Source organism: Mesoplodon mirus (assembly GCF_964341445.2).
Source record: "Mesoplodon mirus genome assembly, chromosome: 7".
NCBI lineage: Eukaryota > Metazoa > Chordata > Mammalia > Artiodactyla > Ziphiidae > Mesoplodon > Mesoplodon mirus.
In genome coordinates, this window is record NC_138983.1 from 24,872,395 (window position 1) to 24,886,848 (window position 14,454).

The 14,454-nt window shown below is 47.9% G+C and overlaps 1 protein-coding gene across 2 annotated transcripts in view; it reads right to left on the reverse strand.

Moving 5' to 3' along the window:
• The window catches only part of EHF (ETS homologous factor), a 38,444-nt gene that overhangs the window by 7,935 nt on the left and 16,055 nt on the right, over nucleotides 1-14,454 (reverse strand). For both annotated transcript variants that reach the window (XM_082629727.1, XM_082629726.1), the window contains exons 2-4: nucleotides 8,905-9,004; nucleotides 5,013-5,258; nucleotides 2,516-2,578 (exon numbers count right to left, since the gene is read on the reverse strand). In XM_082629727.1, coding sequence (XP_082485853.1) covers nucleotides 2,516-2,578; nucleotides 5,013-5,258; nucleotides 8,905-9,001 — 406 coding nt within the window. In that variant the 5' untranslated portion in view covers nucleotides 9,002-9,004. The remainder of the gene's footprint in view (nucleotides 1-2,515; nucleotides 2,579-5,012; nucleotides 5,259-8,904; nucleotides 9,005-14,454) is intronic.

Below are 14,454 nucleotides of genomic sequence, written 5' to 3' on the forward strand. Positions count from 1 at the left end.
TCATAATGTTACCCCAGTTTTCTTCCAGGGCCCTAGGGGAGATGGACTTTGTTACGGCCCCATCCAGGTGTTCTACACCTGTCGCATTTTGAGGGAAGTGAGAGAAGTTGTAACAGTGGGATCCTGTCCTGGACCAATGCTTTCCTGAGGATATTCCCAGTCTGTACTTGGGGGGGGGGGGTGTCCAGGAGCCTGGCATTGTCTTACATTCTACTATATTGTCACCAGAACATCTTTAGACTAGTAAAAAAAAAAAAGGTAGGGACAAAATAATTTCATGATTAATGAGCATCTTTACTAGTAACGTCTTCCTGGGAGAATTAATGATGTTTCTTTAAGAAAAAGTCTGCTCAGTCTTATCACAGAGTCTTTACTGCTAAAATCCAGAGAGAAACTCTCCTCAAGTTGGGTAACAGCCCCCTCCCTCCAGAATTTCTCCAATATGCTTAAGGGGTAACATAAAATTTTCAAAACAGAACTAAGGAGAAGGAGATGAGAGTGTTACCAAATCAAATAAACAGGTTTTAAGAGTAGGGCCTCATTGCTTCATCTAGGAAAAGTTCTCTCTCTCTCTCTCTTCAGTGTGCTGGGTAAGCACGTCTCCTGACTCTTCAGATTTCAGACTCCAAGGAAACTCCCCTCCACCTACCCTAAACGAAGCCCAACTCCTACACACCCCTCACCTCTGGGCTGATCTCCAACCGAAGTTTCTTCTTTCCTGGCTGGCCAAGAGCTGTGAGATCTGGCAGGAGCTGTCACCTCATCCCCACCAGGAACTTCCTGCTCTCCCCTCGTCACAGACAGAGGCTGCCCTCCGCTCCCTCCTGCTCAGCATCTGAATTTCAGGGCCGGGGTGGTAAGCCACTGGCCGAGTTTCATTTTGTTTGTGTAGCATAAGTGGTATACAAACCTGACTCACTGGCTAAGTCCTCCTGTTTACGACATAGGGATTTAGCTGGTATTTGAACTAATAGCTACGTGTTTGGGCACCCCAAGCCTGATCACTTAGGGGTTACACCCTCTGTCCTCGTTGGGTCACCTTGTACACCTGTTGTTGTCTCTGAAAACAAACTGAACCAAAAAGATTTGGGGGTGTTGGCCCCTGTATGAGCCTCCTTTCCCCTCTTCCCAGGGTGGAGCTTCTTCCCCACCCCTTGGCTCAGCTTTTGTGAACTGGCAACATGAGAATGTCTGGATGGTCAAGGAGGAATTGTCAAGTACTTGGGACCTCTCCAGTACCAAACTGTCTCCTCCGCTGGGGCTATCTGTCCAGTCAACAGTGGGGATTTGGGGTCAGGGGGCACCATCCTCTAGGCCAACTCCTGTGCCTGCCTCTAGGGCAGTCACACCCATAAAGCATAGACCATCTGGGTAACTCAACCCTGGTCTCTGGGGGGAAGGGCAGGGCTAGGAATACCTAATTAACATGTTTAGCAGCTACTGTTTTTCTTTAATAATGGTAGACCAGCCCCCTTACAAAAGAGTAAATAACTGCGTGGGGCCAATTTCCGCCCCTAGTGACTCAAAAATCACCCCAGGTAAAATACAGTCCTTGGTGACTGGCACGCAACCTGCAGGGAGGCCTGAGGCAAACTCTGTGGTTGGTCCATGTGGCCCACATTCTCACTGATGTGGACATGGGGAGTGACCTTGGAGCAGTGGCAGCTCCTATGGGCTTGGGGGGACTTGCAGAGCTCTCCCTAGCCGAAGAGGTCATAGGCCAAAGGTCACTATACAAAGACCTCTGATTGGTACAAGGCTCTAGGGCACAACTTCTCAAGGCAGTTACTGCCCCCTGCAAGTCCCCAGGGGAGACAGAAAGTTCTCAGGAGAGAGATTTTGGGACAGAGGAAGGAGGGATGATTAGGCAGATGGAGAACAAAAATGAATGTAGCTACTCTGGGCCTGCAGACTCTACTCAGAGCTCAGAATAGTGTCTTTTGTCTAAAAGCGTACTTAAGGCGGGAATCAGTTCCACAGCTGCCTTTGGACATCCCTACAGAAACTCCAAGGTCCCCAGAAACTATAGTAACTACAACACCAAGTCTGAATATTCCTCCTCCTTGTGAAACACACTCCCTCCAAGGGAGGAGGGGGAGAGGAGACACTGACCCTTCCTCTTCTCTCCCCTTGCTTCTCCTAACTTGGCCAAGTCCAATCCCCTGACTCTTTGTGGTGACAAGAAAGCCCACTTAGATTCTGCATTTTCTGGGCTCCTGGATCAGAGCCTGGGTGTTCCCTTGACCAACCATGGAAAGCAGAGAAGTGTGGGCAGAATTAGGCTCACCATCAATCTTAACAATCAGAAATAGTCGTCAGTCATTGGTCCCAAGGACGAGGGATGAGGCTCATGGCTGCCTGGCCCATTGGAGACAGCCAGGGAAGAGAGATCCCTGGGTTTCCTGCCAAAGTACTGGCTCCATCCTGCTCCCACACTCTCCCTCACACTCCCTCCCAGTTGTCCTCCGCAGGCCTTTGCCTACCAAGTTGGCTCCCTTCATCTGCCACGACTCACCAGCTTGTTCGGTCTTGACAATGACATTGTGTGTGGACTGGAACAGGTCACTGCTGCACTGGCCTGTGAAGGACAGATTGGGAAACTCAGAGTGGGCCCACGTGTAGCCAAAATGTGTTGCTTGACCAAGGACGAAGCTGGCTTCATGGAAGAGCTTCTGACAATCCCACAGCATGATCACCCTTCTTTGCTTCTGGGAGGGGGCTTCCCTCTCTGGATCTATAATCTCAAGCCTGGGGCCCTTGGCCCAGAAAATCAGTAGCTAGGGCACCAACATCAGATGGAATTATTTGGCCTTGTATAGAGAAGGCATCCAGTATGAAGGAAATAGAACTTTAGAAGTTGGAAGACCAGTTTTTCCACTAATAGCTGCAAGGTACTTCACCTTTCTTCATCTTGGTTTCCTCAACTGTACATTTAGGAGATTAAGCTAGCTAAAGTCATTAGATTTCCTCTAAGGTTCTTTCCCATACTAAGATTTGATACAAAATGCAAAGGAAAACCACCTTAGTTCTTCTTTGATCTTAAATTTAATCAAACCCCTTTTGATTAGATCTAATCTATGAGCTATGTCTGGATAAGTGCAGTGATTCTTCCCTTATTTATGCCTGGCAACTTTTCTCCAGATGCATCATATATGAAAGCACATATATACAAGTGAATTCGTTTCATATGTTTTTCCTGCCCATCCAGGTTATAAATATCTCAGGAGCAGAGGTCATGCTTTAATGTCTCTGACCTTCAGTTTTCCCAGATGAAAACTGCCCCTGTCAAATGGGTGCAATATTTATTTTCACATAAGGTCACCAAATGAATCAATTCACTTAGAGTCCTTGTATAAGTAAATACTCAATAAATGTAAGTTAGTAGAATGTCTACAAAAAGGCAAACAATGAAACAAAGGTGAGAAATCTGGACATTAGGCATTCAGAGACACCAGCAGCATGCAAGTCATGGAAGGCCAAAGGTGGAAGGTCAAAGGTGGAAGGTCAAGGATGGCCACATCACCTCCCACACTTCCCTGCCTTAAGCTTCAATCAGGGCAAAGCTTTAAAGGAGCGGATTTAATTGGAGGTGGGGAGGTAAATATTTTTAATTCTTCAAGTGTAAGTCTGCTCTTTCTGAAGATGCCTGGGGGTTATTTTTAGAGCTTTGTTTGGTTTGGTTCTAGTAAAAGAAAAATGAGCAACCACCTCTGTGAGGTGGATGGGAAGTAGGGAGTGCCCAGGAGCTGAATGAGGTCATCTCAAATGGCCACCACTTCTGCCTGCTCCGAAGCCAGACGCTGGATTCTCTTCAGTGTTGATGGCAGCTATCTGGACCTGAATCTGGTTCATAGCCCTGGAGCTCATGCTTCCCAAAGCTCCAGCTACATGTCCAAACACAGATTCTGCTTAGACAGACATGCCCATTCTGATGTGGACAGGACAGCTCACTATTCATACATATCACTGCTTTCCAAAATAGTTCTCAGAGGAGCTAGTTTTTTTGTTTGTTTGTTTTTTTGCGGTACGCGGGCCTCTCACTGTTGTGGCCTCTCCCGTTGTGGAGTACAGGCTCCGGACGTGCAGGCTCAGCAGCCATGGCTCACGGGCCCAGCCGCTGTGCGGCAAGTGGGATCTTCCCAGACCAGGGCATGAACCCATGTCCCCTGCATCGGCAGGCGGACTCTCAACCACTGAGCCACCAGGGAAGCCCGGAGCTAGTTTTTTATAACCATATCAGAAGAACCTTAGGCCCGTGTCAAGGACATTCTGCAAGATAGTTGTCTACCCTACCAGCTCTTGCAAGCCAGTGTAGCACGTGTGTAGTTGTGAATAAACTATCACCAATGGACAGCCTTTAAACGGTGCCTGTCTATGTGCTATGTGAGGCCTCAGGAAAGACACCTGGGGCTCTAGGGCAGCACCAATCCCAGAAATCACTGAAGAAACATCCCAAATGTGTCCAGACCATTCGTTTTAAGCCTTTTTTCGATTCAGGACCTTTTAAAAATCTGTTGTAAGATCGTAAGCTTTCTCCCCTCCCAAAAAACAAACTAGATCTAATTTTGCCTATTTTCTTACCACACTTACGTCCCATCTTGAGAACCTAGGTGTAGAAATGTTTTTAAAAAAATAGCCATGATGATCTTAACAAGCAAGGGATTGGGAATGAAACAATCGAACCCCATTTGCAAGAGAAAGAAGTGGTTTTCTGAGAGTACCAAGTATCCTGTGAATACCCAGCTAACCTTTGTCTCCTTGGAAATTAACCATGTAAAGAGAGAATTACAGTATGCTGGATTTGTATGGGATTAGACACACCTTGTACCCTAGGCTTCAAGCCTGTCCTCTCACTTCCCTTCTACTTCTCTGTCTCAGGAAACAGTCATTTGGAGGTGAGACCATCCTTGGATTCCCCTAAACAGGAACCCTGCCAGCTGTGGAGTCTCTGCTCTTCCCAGATGGCTCCTAGCAGGGCAGAGAGACAGAGACAGAGACAGAGAAAGAGTTACCATTCCACTTGAGATGCTGCAAGTTGCTGTAGAGGAGCTGTCCTGCTGTCCCTGCCGCCCGGGTGAACTCCTGCAGACTCATGCTGCAGAGATGCTCGCCGTTGATGTCAAACTCCTGGAAAGGGATGCAGCTGGCGTCCAGCTGGTTGGTGTCCAGGAGGTGCTGGAGCCACTCCCACACCTGGTACTTGGTCCAGTACTGAGGATGGATTTCATGCCACTGGCCTCCAAAAAACCCGCTGGAAACTGCAAAACAGAAGGCGGCCCTGTGAGTGACCCGTGTTTGTTTCCGAGCATGATCCCAGACATGGGGATGCCCCTCTGGCTGCCAGACGTCACAGGGATCACAACCACCCTCTGCGTGCATCAGTGGGGATTGGAGCTTGAGATGGGCTCTGGAGAGGAGGCTCTAGGAAATGCAATTCTTTCCCCAGTTGTGGTGGGAGCCAATCATTCAGCCTCCGTATATCTTCATTTTGTTCTCCATATACTTACCCCTGAGCTCTGGATGAGGACACAACACTTGAAATGCTCTGAGATCATGAGCTCTTTCCCCACCTCCCACAAACTACCATGAAAGCTAAAGCATTGCTACAGTTTCAATAGAGTATTAGCTTCTTGTCCACACCCACATAATTCTCTCCTTCTTCTCCCTCTCTCTCTCCCATTTATTTCTCTCTCTTACACACGCATATATACACATACATACCCAAAACTCAGACCATTTTCAACCAAACTGAAGCTTGAGACTCAGGTTCTTGTCTCTGTGATGCCTTTGCTGCTCCCCAAAGTGGCCCAGATGATTCATCTGCTCACTGTGCTGACATCCTCCCACCCCATACTGGTTATTACAGCCACTAGGATGTCACTTCCCTACTCAGCTACCTTCAGCAATTTCCCTTTATCCACTGAAATTAGGCCCAAAACTGCCAAGCCAGGCATTAAGGCTCTTCACTAACTATTCCTCAAGTGACCTTTTGCCTTTTTTCTACGTTGTTCTTTCAGCCTGGTTTGTATTCTACCTACCACTGCCTGTTGAATTTCTACCCCGCTTGCTGGCCCTGACCACCCTATAAAGCCGTCACAGACCCCCTTGACTGACTGCTGAGGGCTGCTGTCCTCTGAATCTCTAGGAGATGCACTTTACATTTCTCCTAATTACGTTTGTCATATTCTGCCTCTCTTGGTGGGTCTCTAACTACAGTCCTGTTCTCCTTTGTAAATTGTATGCTCAAGGTCATGGACTCTGTCTTACCCATCCTTGTATCTCCCATAAAAACTACCTCAGAGACTTTGCCATCATAGGTACTGTCTCTCTCCTTTAGTAAATTTGGGGCTGAAGAAGAAATAACGTTGGAACCTGGAAGAGTTGTGAGGTGCATTCACAAGATGGTTAATTCAAGTACCGGCGAAGAAGAGGAGTTCATTCAAGCCAATAAATATTACTGAGCTCACTATGGACTAACCATCTATGTATGTGACACTCATACTCACTTAAGAGAACATGACTAAATCAGCCCCAAATCCTGGAGGGATGGAGAAGAGAGAACCAGCCTCTGGCAGCATATAAGCAGACTGAGAGACCTTACAATCCCCTTGAAAGCATGGGCCAAGGGAAGGAGCTCTCTAGTGGGAAAGGTGAGGGGCAAGGACAAGGGGAAAACCCTATTATAGCCCACCAAGCTGAAGGAGGGGAAATCCAGCTGAGCATGACACACAGATATTCCCACAAACTCAAGGATAGACCAATAGAGGAAAACGTAGCAAAAGAAAATGGTCCCTAACTTTTTCTTCAAGGTCATGCTAGATCAGTACTTCTCAAACTCTAATGTGATTATGAATCACCAGGGGATGTGGTTCAAATGCAGATTCTGATTCCATAGACCTGGTGTGGGGCCTGAGTTTCTGCATTCCTAACAAGCTTCCCCAGGATGATTATGATGCTGGTCAGTGGATACAGTTTGAATGGCAAGGAGCTACAGAGCTCCAAAAGGTTTGATCTCCATAATGCCTATGGCCTAGCCCTCAACACCTCAGGAGGAAAGGCTGAAGGGGGAATGTTTCCAACCTGGTCCCACCTGCCACTCATATTATATGCCTTACTCCTCATTCCTCATGGCCACACAAAAGCAGGCCTAAACCCTCAGCTTGGGCCCTAAAGGAGAAGCCAACAGTGGAGGGGGAAGGGGCAGGGACTGGACGAATCTAGTCCCAAAATTTAATTACATAGAAATATTCCCTAATACACCAACACACAGAGCCTAGACCGGATGTCTCCACTTCCTCCTGAATTTTTGGTGTCCTACCAATACAGCTATTTAAGGGTGGGCTACATTTTTTGCAGCTCCCCAAGTCTTTGTACTTTTATTTTTTAATTAATTGTGTTGCTATGACCCTGCAGCTCCGGGTTTGTAAACAAGAGACCCTCAATAACCCCACACCAGGCCTGCGGTACTTTCTTCTCTCGATGTCACATGACCCAGATGAGAGGATGGCTCCTGATAGCGCAGCCTGTTAGAACTTGCCAGAACCCGAGAATTTTGTCTAAAGTTGACCAGGGGAGACTCCCCATCAGCCAGGCGACTCATCAGATTCCTGAAGCTTTGGGAAAAGCACTGAAAATCGTATGAGTTCAGCTCCTCTCTGGCATTCAACTGGCCTCCCCCATCAATCATGACCAGGAGGTGGGCCCTCTCTGGGGCCTCTGGAAGTTAGAGAGTAAAAAAGTGATGTTTAAATTCCACTCCCTGCTGACTACACTCCAGAGCAAACCAGAGGGATGCTGCCTTAATCGAGGGTCCTAGGGCCTGGCATCCAAAAGATTTTGCAGCCTAAAGAGCTTTTCCCTGTTTGGAATCATCCTTTGAGGGCCCCACAAGGAATCTGAGTCCTGCCACAGGGAAGGTCATGCCCAGAAAAGGCAGGAGTTCAGAAGCACAGGTGATCAGTCAGAGAAGGTCACCCATCCCCGCTTTTGACCACGTGTGGCTGGGCTTCCAAGCTGGAAGGTGGAGCTGCCCACGGATCGGCCACTTCTTGGAGAATGCACCCCTTCCATCAGCCTCCCACTGCTGCTTCCCAGACTCTGCTCACCGATGGCCCATTTCCATTTTCTCAAGGGAAGCAAGCACAGCAGAGTCTCTGGGGAGGAGATTAGCGGCAGGTATTGGGCAGGAGAAGGCTCAGAGCTCCCTACACCCACTGCAGTTCGGTACACAGCAGTCTGTGCAAACTGAACACCTTCACAATGGGGTGCGGTGCCCTGATTCAGCAACAACTTTTTTCAGTCCGGCTTCTACAGTAAGCCATGGGCTTGATCACCAAACCCTCTCTAAGCCCCACCACCAGGCCCTCCTTCTTCTAATCAGTCGGTTCTAGATTAAAGCACCAAAGGCAGGCACATGGTCTCCTAACAACTCTCCCCTCCCTTTACAAAGGGAAATCACCGGAAAATGAAATAGAAAGATTAAGCTGCTACAACTCTCTTCTCCTTAACTTCCACGCTTCCATGCGACACACACATACGCACACACACATACACACACACACACACAGTTTTCCATCCTATCCTATCTTGATATCCCAGCCAACACTATTAAAGTCGGCCTTCCTCTGGGGTGCCTCTTCTATCACCCTCTCTGCCAGGCTACCAACCTGGACCTTTGAATATTGGGAGAAAACCATGGAATATCTCAAATGGGCTTCTGGCTGGGGCCCTGGGGGGCCTGTGAGGACCTCCAGCGTGAAGAAGAGTTTTCTCCAGTCTCCCTGGTCCCCACACCCCCCGGCTGAATAAAACCTGTATTTTTCATTAAGTTGGGAAACGAAGCCTAATTAAAGCCGAGGAAGAATCCCCATGGGGAGTGACACTGACCCCCGCGCGGCCCCTTACCATTGCACGTGGGGTAGCTGTCTGTCCAGGCCGGCTGCTGGTGGAGGAGATTGTTGCTGGGATTGAGATTCATTACACCACTTCCTTCCAGAATCATGATCTGTAAAGGGATCAAACAGGCCGTTCAGCCAGTGCCTCTTGGACAAACGTCATTTGAGAGTATAGATCATAGAGTGAATTTAGGAAGGAAGAAATAATTTGGTCCTTCCATCCATTGCCTGTGAAGCATGTTGCCACAGCCGTTTCAGTAAAAGCAAAACTCATTGGCAATTAAAAATTTCCAGGTTCGATTTTCATACGCATGAGGCAAGATTTTATAGCCACCCATTCACAAATGAATAATCTCTGATCAGGAATGAAACAGGAGGAAAATGTAATACTTGCTCACTGGGCGAGTCTGGCCAGCAGCCAATTTTTTTTTTTTTTGACAAAAGTGAAAATACCGAAGAGGTTTTTATTTAAAGTAATATTTCAATCAATGAAAACCCAAATGGGTAGCAGAACAGACCCGGCACCTGTGCAGGAACTCTGACCTGAAATCAGACATTTACAAATCTCAACACATCTGAGCAGCCTACACCTGGGCATCCAGTAAATTTCCTCAGCACAAATGTCTGCCACGGGATGGGCTCGTCTTGGAGGACCTCAGCCATATTTGACCTAGAGTTTTTCAAGTATTTGGCTCCGTGATAATATTAGAAATCAGTTGGTTTTGGGGACAAGACACTGCCCCTTCCCCTCCTTCTTGGTAAAAATTCAGCCCCACATTCCCTCTCCTTTTAGAGACCTGGAGAATACCGCAGGTTTCAAAGCTGATCTGAAGCTGACTTTCTCAGTCTGAGGGCTCGTTTTCTCAGTAAAGGACCCAGGAGAAGGACCCAGGCTCATGTCTTCCATGAGCCTGTTTGGGTTTTTTAAACCATGTAAAAATTTTACACTTTAGAAATATTCACCTCAGTCGTCCAGCATCTACAATGTTCCTACCCTCAAGGCAGGCGCCCTCCACCTTTCAGACTCAAAGCCCCAGAAGTGTGTTCAATCATCCAAAGGATGAACAGCTTGTTTCCAGAGGATGATTGAGCATTACCCAAGGCCTCTAAGGGTAACCTGTTCTTTGTAAAGGTTCAGGTAGGGAGAAGAGTCTAGCTTTAGAGTAGCAGTTCACGGAAATGTTTCTGCCTGTATGGGGGAAATCTTGCATCTTCACGAGTCACCAACCTCCCCCAGTTGGAAACTGCCCAGCCAGAGTAGTTCCATCCCTCAAAACCCTTTCCTCTAATTTAGCTAGTGCTCCTCTGGTTCTATGTAGGGCTTGAGAGGGGAGAAGAGGGGTCTGGAAAAGGCATAAAAATTCATTCATGTGTTCATTTATTCAACAGATATTTATCAGCCTTGCAATGGGCTGGGCACAGTTTTAGGGACCAGGGATAGAGCAGTGATTAAGAGTTGAACTAGGCTAAACAGGAACATTTATCATGATTATTAACATCATCATCCTGGTTGTTTGGCAAATAATTAGGCCTAAGTAGAAGGTAGGAGAAGGAAAGATGTGGTGGGAATAATGAACACTGTAACAGACCACAGTGTGCGGAGATGGCAGAGCTGGATTCTACGTGGTGGTGCCATAGAGATGAGTTTCGAAGTCAGAAAGAGCGGGGGTTTATCCCACGCTCTCACACTTACCTGCTAAAGTTGGTACTAAGTCGAACAAAAGTCATTAACCTCTCTGAACCCCAGTTTCCTCTTATGCAAAATACAGGTCATCATACATACCATGTGTATTGGTTGGAGCTTAAACGAGTTTCTATACCTCAAGCACTTGGCACAAAGTAGGACATGACCGCATGGTAGGTGTTATGAGGAAGAGGGCTACTACATCTCTGGATAACCCAAACCAGAAGCAACCTTGGGCCTCAGTTTCCCCACACAAAAATTTAAAGAAGGTAGATTGCTTCTTAAGTTCATTTCCAGAAATCGCTTTGATTCTCACTCTCAGAGAAAACCAACCCAAGTCGAGCCTTTTTCTCCTTCACAGGAACTGGGCCTTTTCCCATCGAGCTTTCTACAGCAATTGCCCTAAGCTAAGAAACCAAATGGGGGACTCCAAGGTACAAGAAAACTTCCAGGTCCCCAGAGGGGTGGCTGGGGGAGGGAGGAGGCATGGCACCGACTCCTGTTTGCTCAAGGCTGGGCTTGTTCCTTGCCAGCATTTGCTCAACTACCAGCAGTAGACAGGTTACTGTTTAACCCTGAAGGGGCTGCAGCTCAGAGCCCAGCCCATCTGCCCTCCAGGCTGTGGGTAAGGGTGGGGTGGGCAGCGGAGGCTTCCCTGAAATTCTTTCACAAGGGTTTGCCCGAAGGGCTGTTTCAAAGTGGCCATTTCAGTGGAAGCCAGACCTGCCGGGGCCAACTAGGACCCACCTCTTCAGCCGGCTGGCCCAGACCTCCTGCTCACCACTTCCCAAAAAACTAGAAGGCAGGGTGGTGTGAGGACTGAACGCCTGGCTTTGAAGTCAGGGAAAGGTGGGCTCAGATCCTAGCTCCCCTGCTCACTGTGGGTGACCTTGAGCAAGTTCAAGTCTGTCTAGCCTAAATCTTTCTGATCCTCACTTTCCCGCCCTGTAAAATGGGAACAACCCAGACACAGAGGGCTGTGGGCATCAAATGAGCTTGTGCATGCAGAGAGCCGAGTGGGTACTAAGGAACAATTCAATAAATGTCTCATGACCGTGTGGGCCAGTTTTCCTCTTAGGACTGAATGCCCACCAGCCCCTTTCCTCCGGGCAGACATCATTTCTCAGCACGAGGCACCCAGAACTCTCAACCCACAGAGAAGCCCTGAGGACTACAAGGTCACAGCTGCCCGGTTGCCACCTGGCCCCCCAGGAGGCTGAGCATGCTCCCTGCCAGCACCCCCTTTCCAAGGGAAAGCAGCTGGCAGGGTGAAGGGCCCTTTTTTACAGGGCACAGTAAATGGTTACTGCCCATAAAAGAGTTTATGTGGCATATTCCTTAGTGAGTCAGAGTTCACCGAGGTCACCCAGGCTTGTGAGGAAAGAAGATCAGTATTTTCAACCCAGCTTGGGGCTGCAGAGACAGCGCCCTTAGCGTGGGCACCAAAGGCCCCCCACCTCGGGGCCAGCATGGCAGAAGGCCTTTCACCAAGTCCTACCCCCCCGGAGGCCCAGCTCTTCAGGTGTAAATTGAGGACATTTGTCCCCCAGCAGCCTTACAAGACTGTTGAAAAGATCAAATGAGATAATGGATAATAAATGTGCCTTGTGAATTGTTTTTTTTAAAAAAAGCATTATTATAATCAACTCAGCCACACTCCCATATATGAATATAAACTTTCTATGGTACATGGTGATTACTTTATGAGGTATAAAAATCAACCCTTTTCATTAAAAAGTAAGGGAATTATTTAATGCTGCTCTTTAAGCTTTCTACTTTACCTTCAGCATAGCTTTTATTATTTTCTTTCAAAAGAAAAATATATCAAGTGTGGGAGGTAGAGACTTTGGAATCTCTGAGGCCTGGGTTGGAATCCAGGCTCCCCATCTTTCAGCCACGTGACCTTGAGTATGTTACCCTTTCCCAGCTCAATGTCTTCACTGATTTCAAAGGGGAAGTCGGGGAAAGTGGATGTCCTCCAAGCCTAAGGGCTGTTTGGAAGGATAAATAATATCATGGATTTAAAGGTCCCTAGTCCAATGCCAGAACACATGCCCTCATTTAAAATCAGTTTCTTTTCCTTTCTTTAAACATCAGTTCTCAGGGTGTTGCTCTAACACATTTTACTTCTTCCAAGATTGGAGGAAGTAAATTCAGAGCCTAAGTAAGAAGGTTCCATCCTTCGAGCCAAAAGCAAGCTGGGAAAAGGATCTATTTGGCCTCATCTCCAGCTCGAGGGAGAATTCTAGGGGTGAAAAGCAGTTTCTCAACCTCAGCACGACTGGCATCTTGCTTGGTCCAGGATGGTTCTTTGTTGCGGAGCCGACTTGTGCATTGCAGTATGCTTAGCTGCATCACTGGCCTCTAGCCACTAGATTCTAGCACTCACCCACCACCCCCCTGAAAAATGTCCCCTGGAGCCAAATCACCCCCAGTTGTTGTGAACACCAGTCAAATTAGAGCCTGTGGAGGTGACAGCTCAGGCTTTGATCTTGCTGGTGTGGTGAACTTGGACTGTTTTCTATCCTTTCTGAGCTGCTATATCCTCTCCCAGGAAACAGCCGTGGCATTAGTATCACCACCTAAGCTTGCTGGAGGACTGACTGAGATAAGGGACTGCGAGGTCCCCAGCACAGTGCCTGGTCATGCTGGGTAATTGCCTCCTAGGTAGAAATTTAAGAAAATGCACTGGGTATCAGGCCCACCTTTGTCTATTCCCGCATTGTATGTATTCTGGGAACACAGCGTAAATTACTACCTGGGCTCTTAAAAACTGCACACCAGAAAAAAGGTAAATCTTAATTGAAACCGAAAGAGTGAAATGCAATGTGGGTGATGCAGCGTTTTTCCATCTGCATTCTCTTATCCCCCCTTCGTGTATACAAACAGTTGGAGGGAATTTTTGCCCCCTGTGATTGTCTTGACTTCCACATTTGCCCAAGACATCACCCTTTGCACGGCAGTTCTAAAACTGACACTTTGGGCGACAGAAGTCTGGAGCCACGCGTGGGACCCAGTCGACTACAGTAGACGGTACCTCATGCCAGTCTATTCCACCTTAGGCAGCAATTCCATGGCAAACAATGGGCCACTAAGTTTTGACCAGTCCGAACCCATTTTGTCAGAGAGACGGCACCATGCTGTGCTGGGGTGGCCACAGACACTCTTTACTCCCCTACTTTGTTAAGTGGCAGTTCAGGGTTAAACACAAATTCCCACAGAGCCCTAAGATGCTAGGGTCTCAGACCACTTCTGGGCCACCCACGCATAAAGGCGATCTACCACCTCTGTACCCTCCCTACCAGACCTTCATCAAAGGCTAAATTCCCTTCGAGCACCGGCTTGACCACCACGCACAGGGAGGACCAATGGATCGGGGTGGAGGCCATCAGAGCACTTGGCCTGACCCTAAAGTTTAAGAGTCTCACATTTTAGCTGCTGCTCGGTGGCACAAATGGGACTGCATGAGAAAGAGTCTCACTAACATCTAGGTTGAAAGGGCATACTCAAGGTGCGAGGACCTTCAAACCCAGCCCGATGTTGCTGCATTTCTGGAGGGCAGCTCTTACAGTGACTCAGATGGTGAAGTTTGAAATCTTGATTCTGCCCCTTGGCAGGCTGTGTTGACCTTGGGGAAGTACCATCCTCTCTAAAGTCTCAATTTCCCCCCATGACAGAAAGTGGGGGAAATGGAGTTGATGTGCGGATTAAATGAGAATGTTTAATGTGTGAGAATGTAAAGTTCTCACACATTATCTCATACGTGGCAAGTACCCAGGAAATGTTGGCAGTTATCATGGGGTGTGCCCAGGCATCTGTCTCTAAACTGTGCTGGTTGGTTTGGGCGACATTCTTGGGGTCGGGTTAGACCCTTCA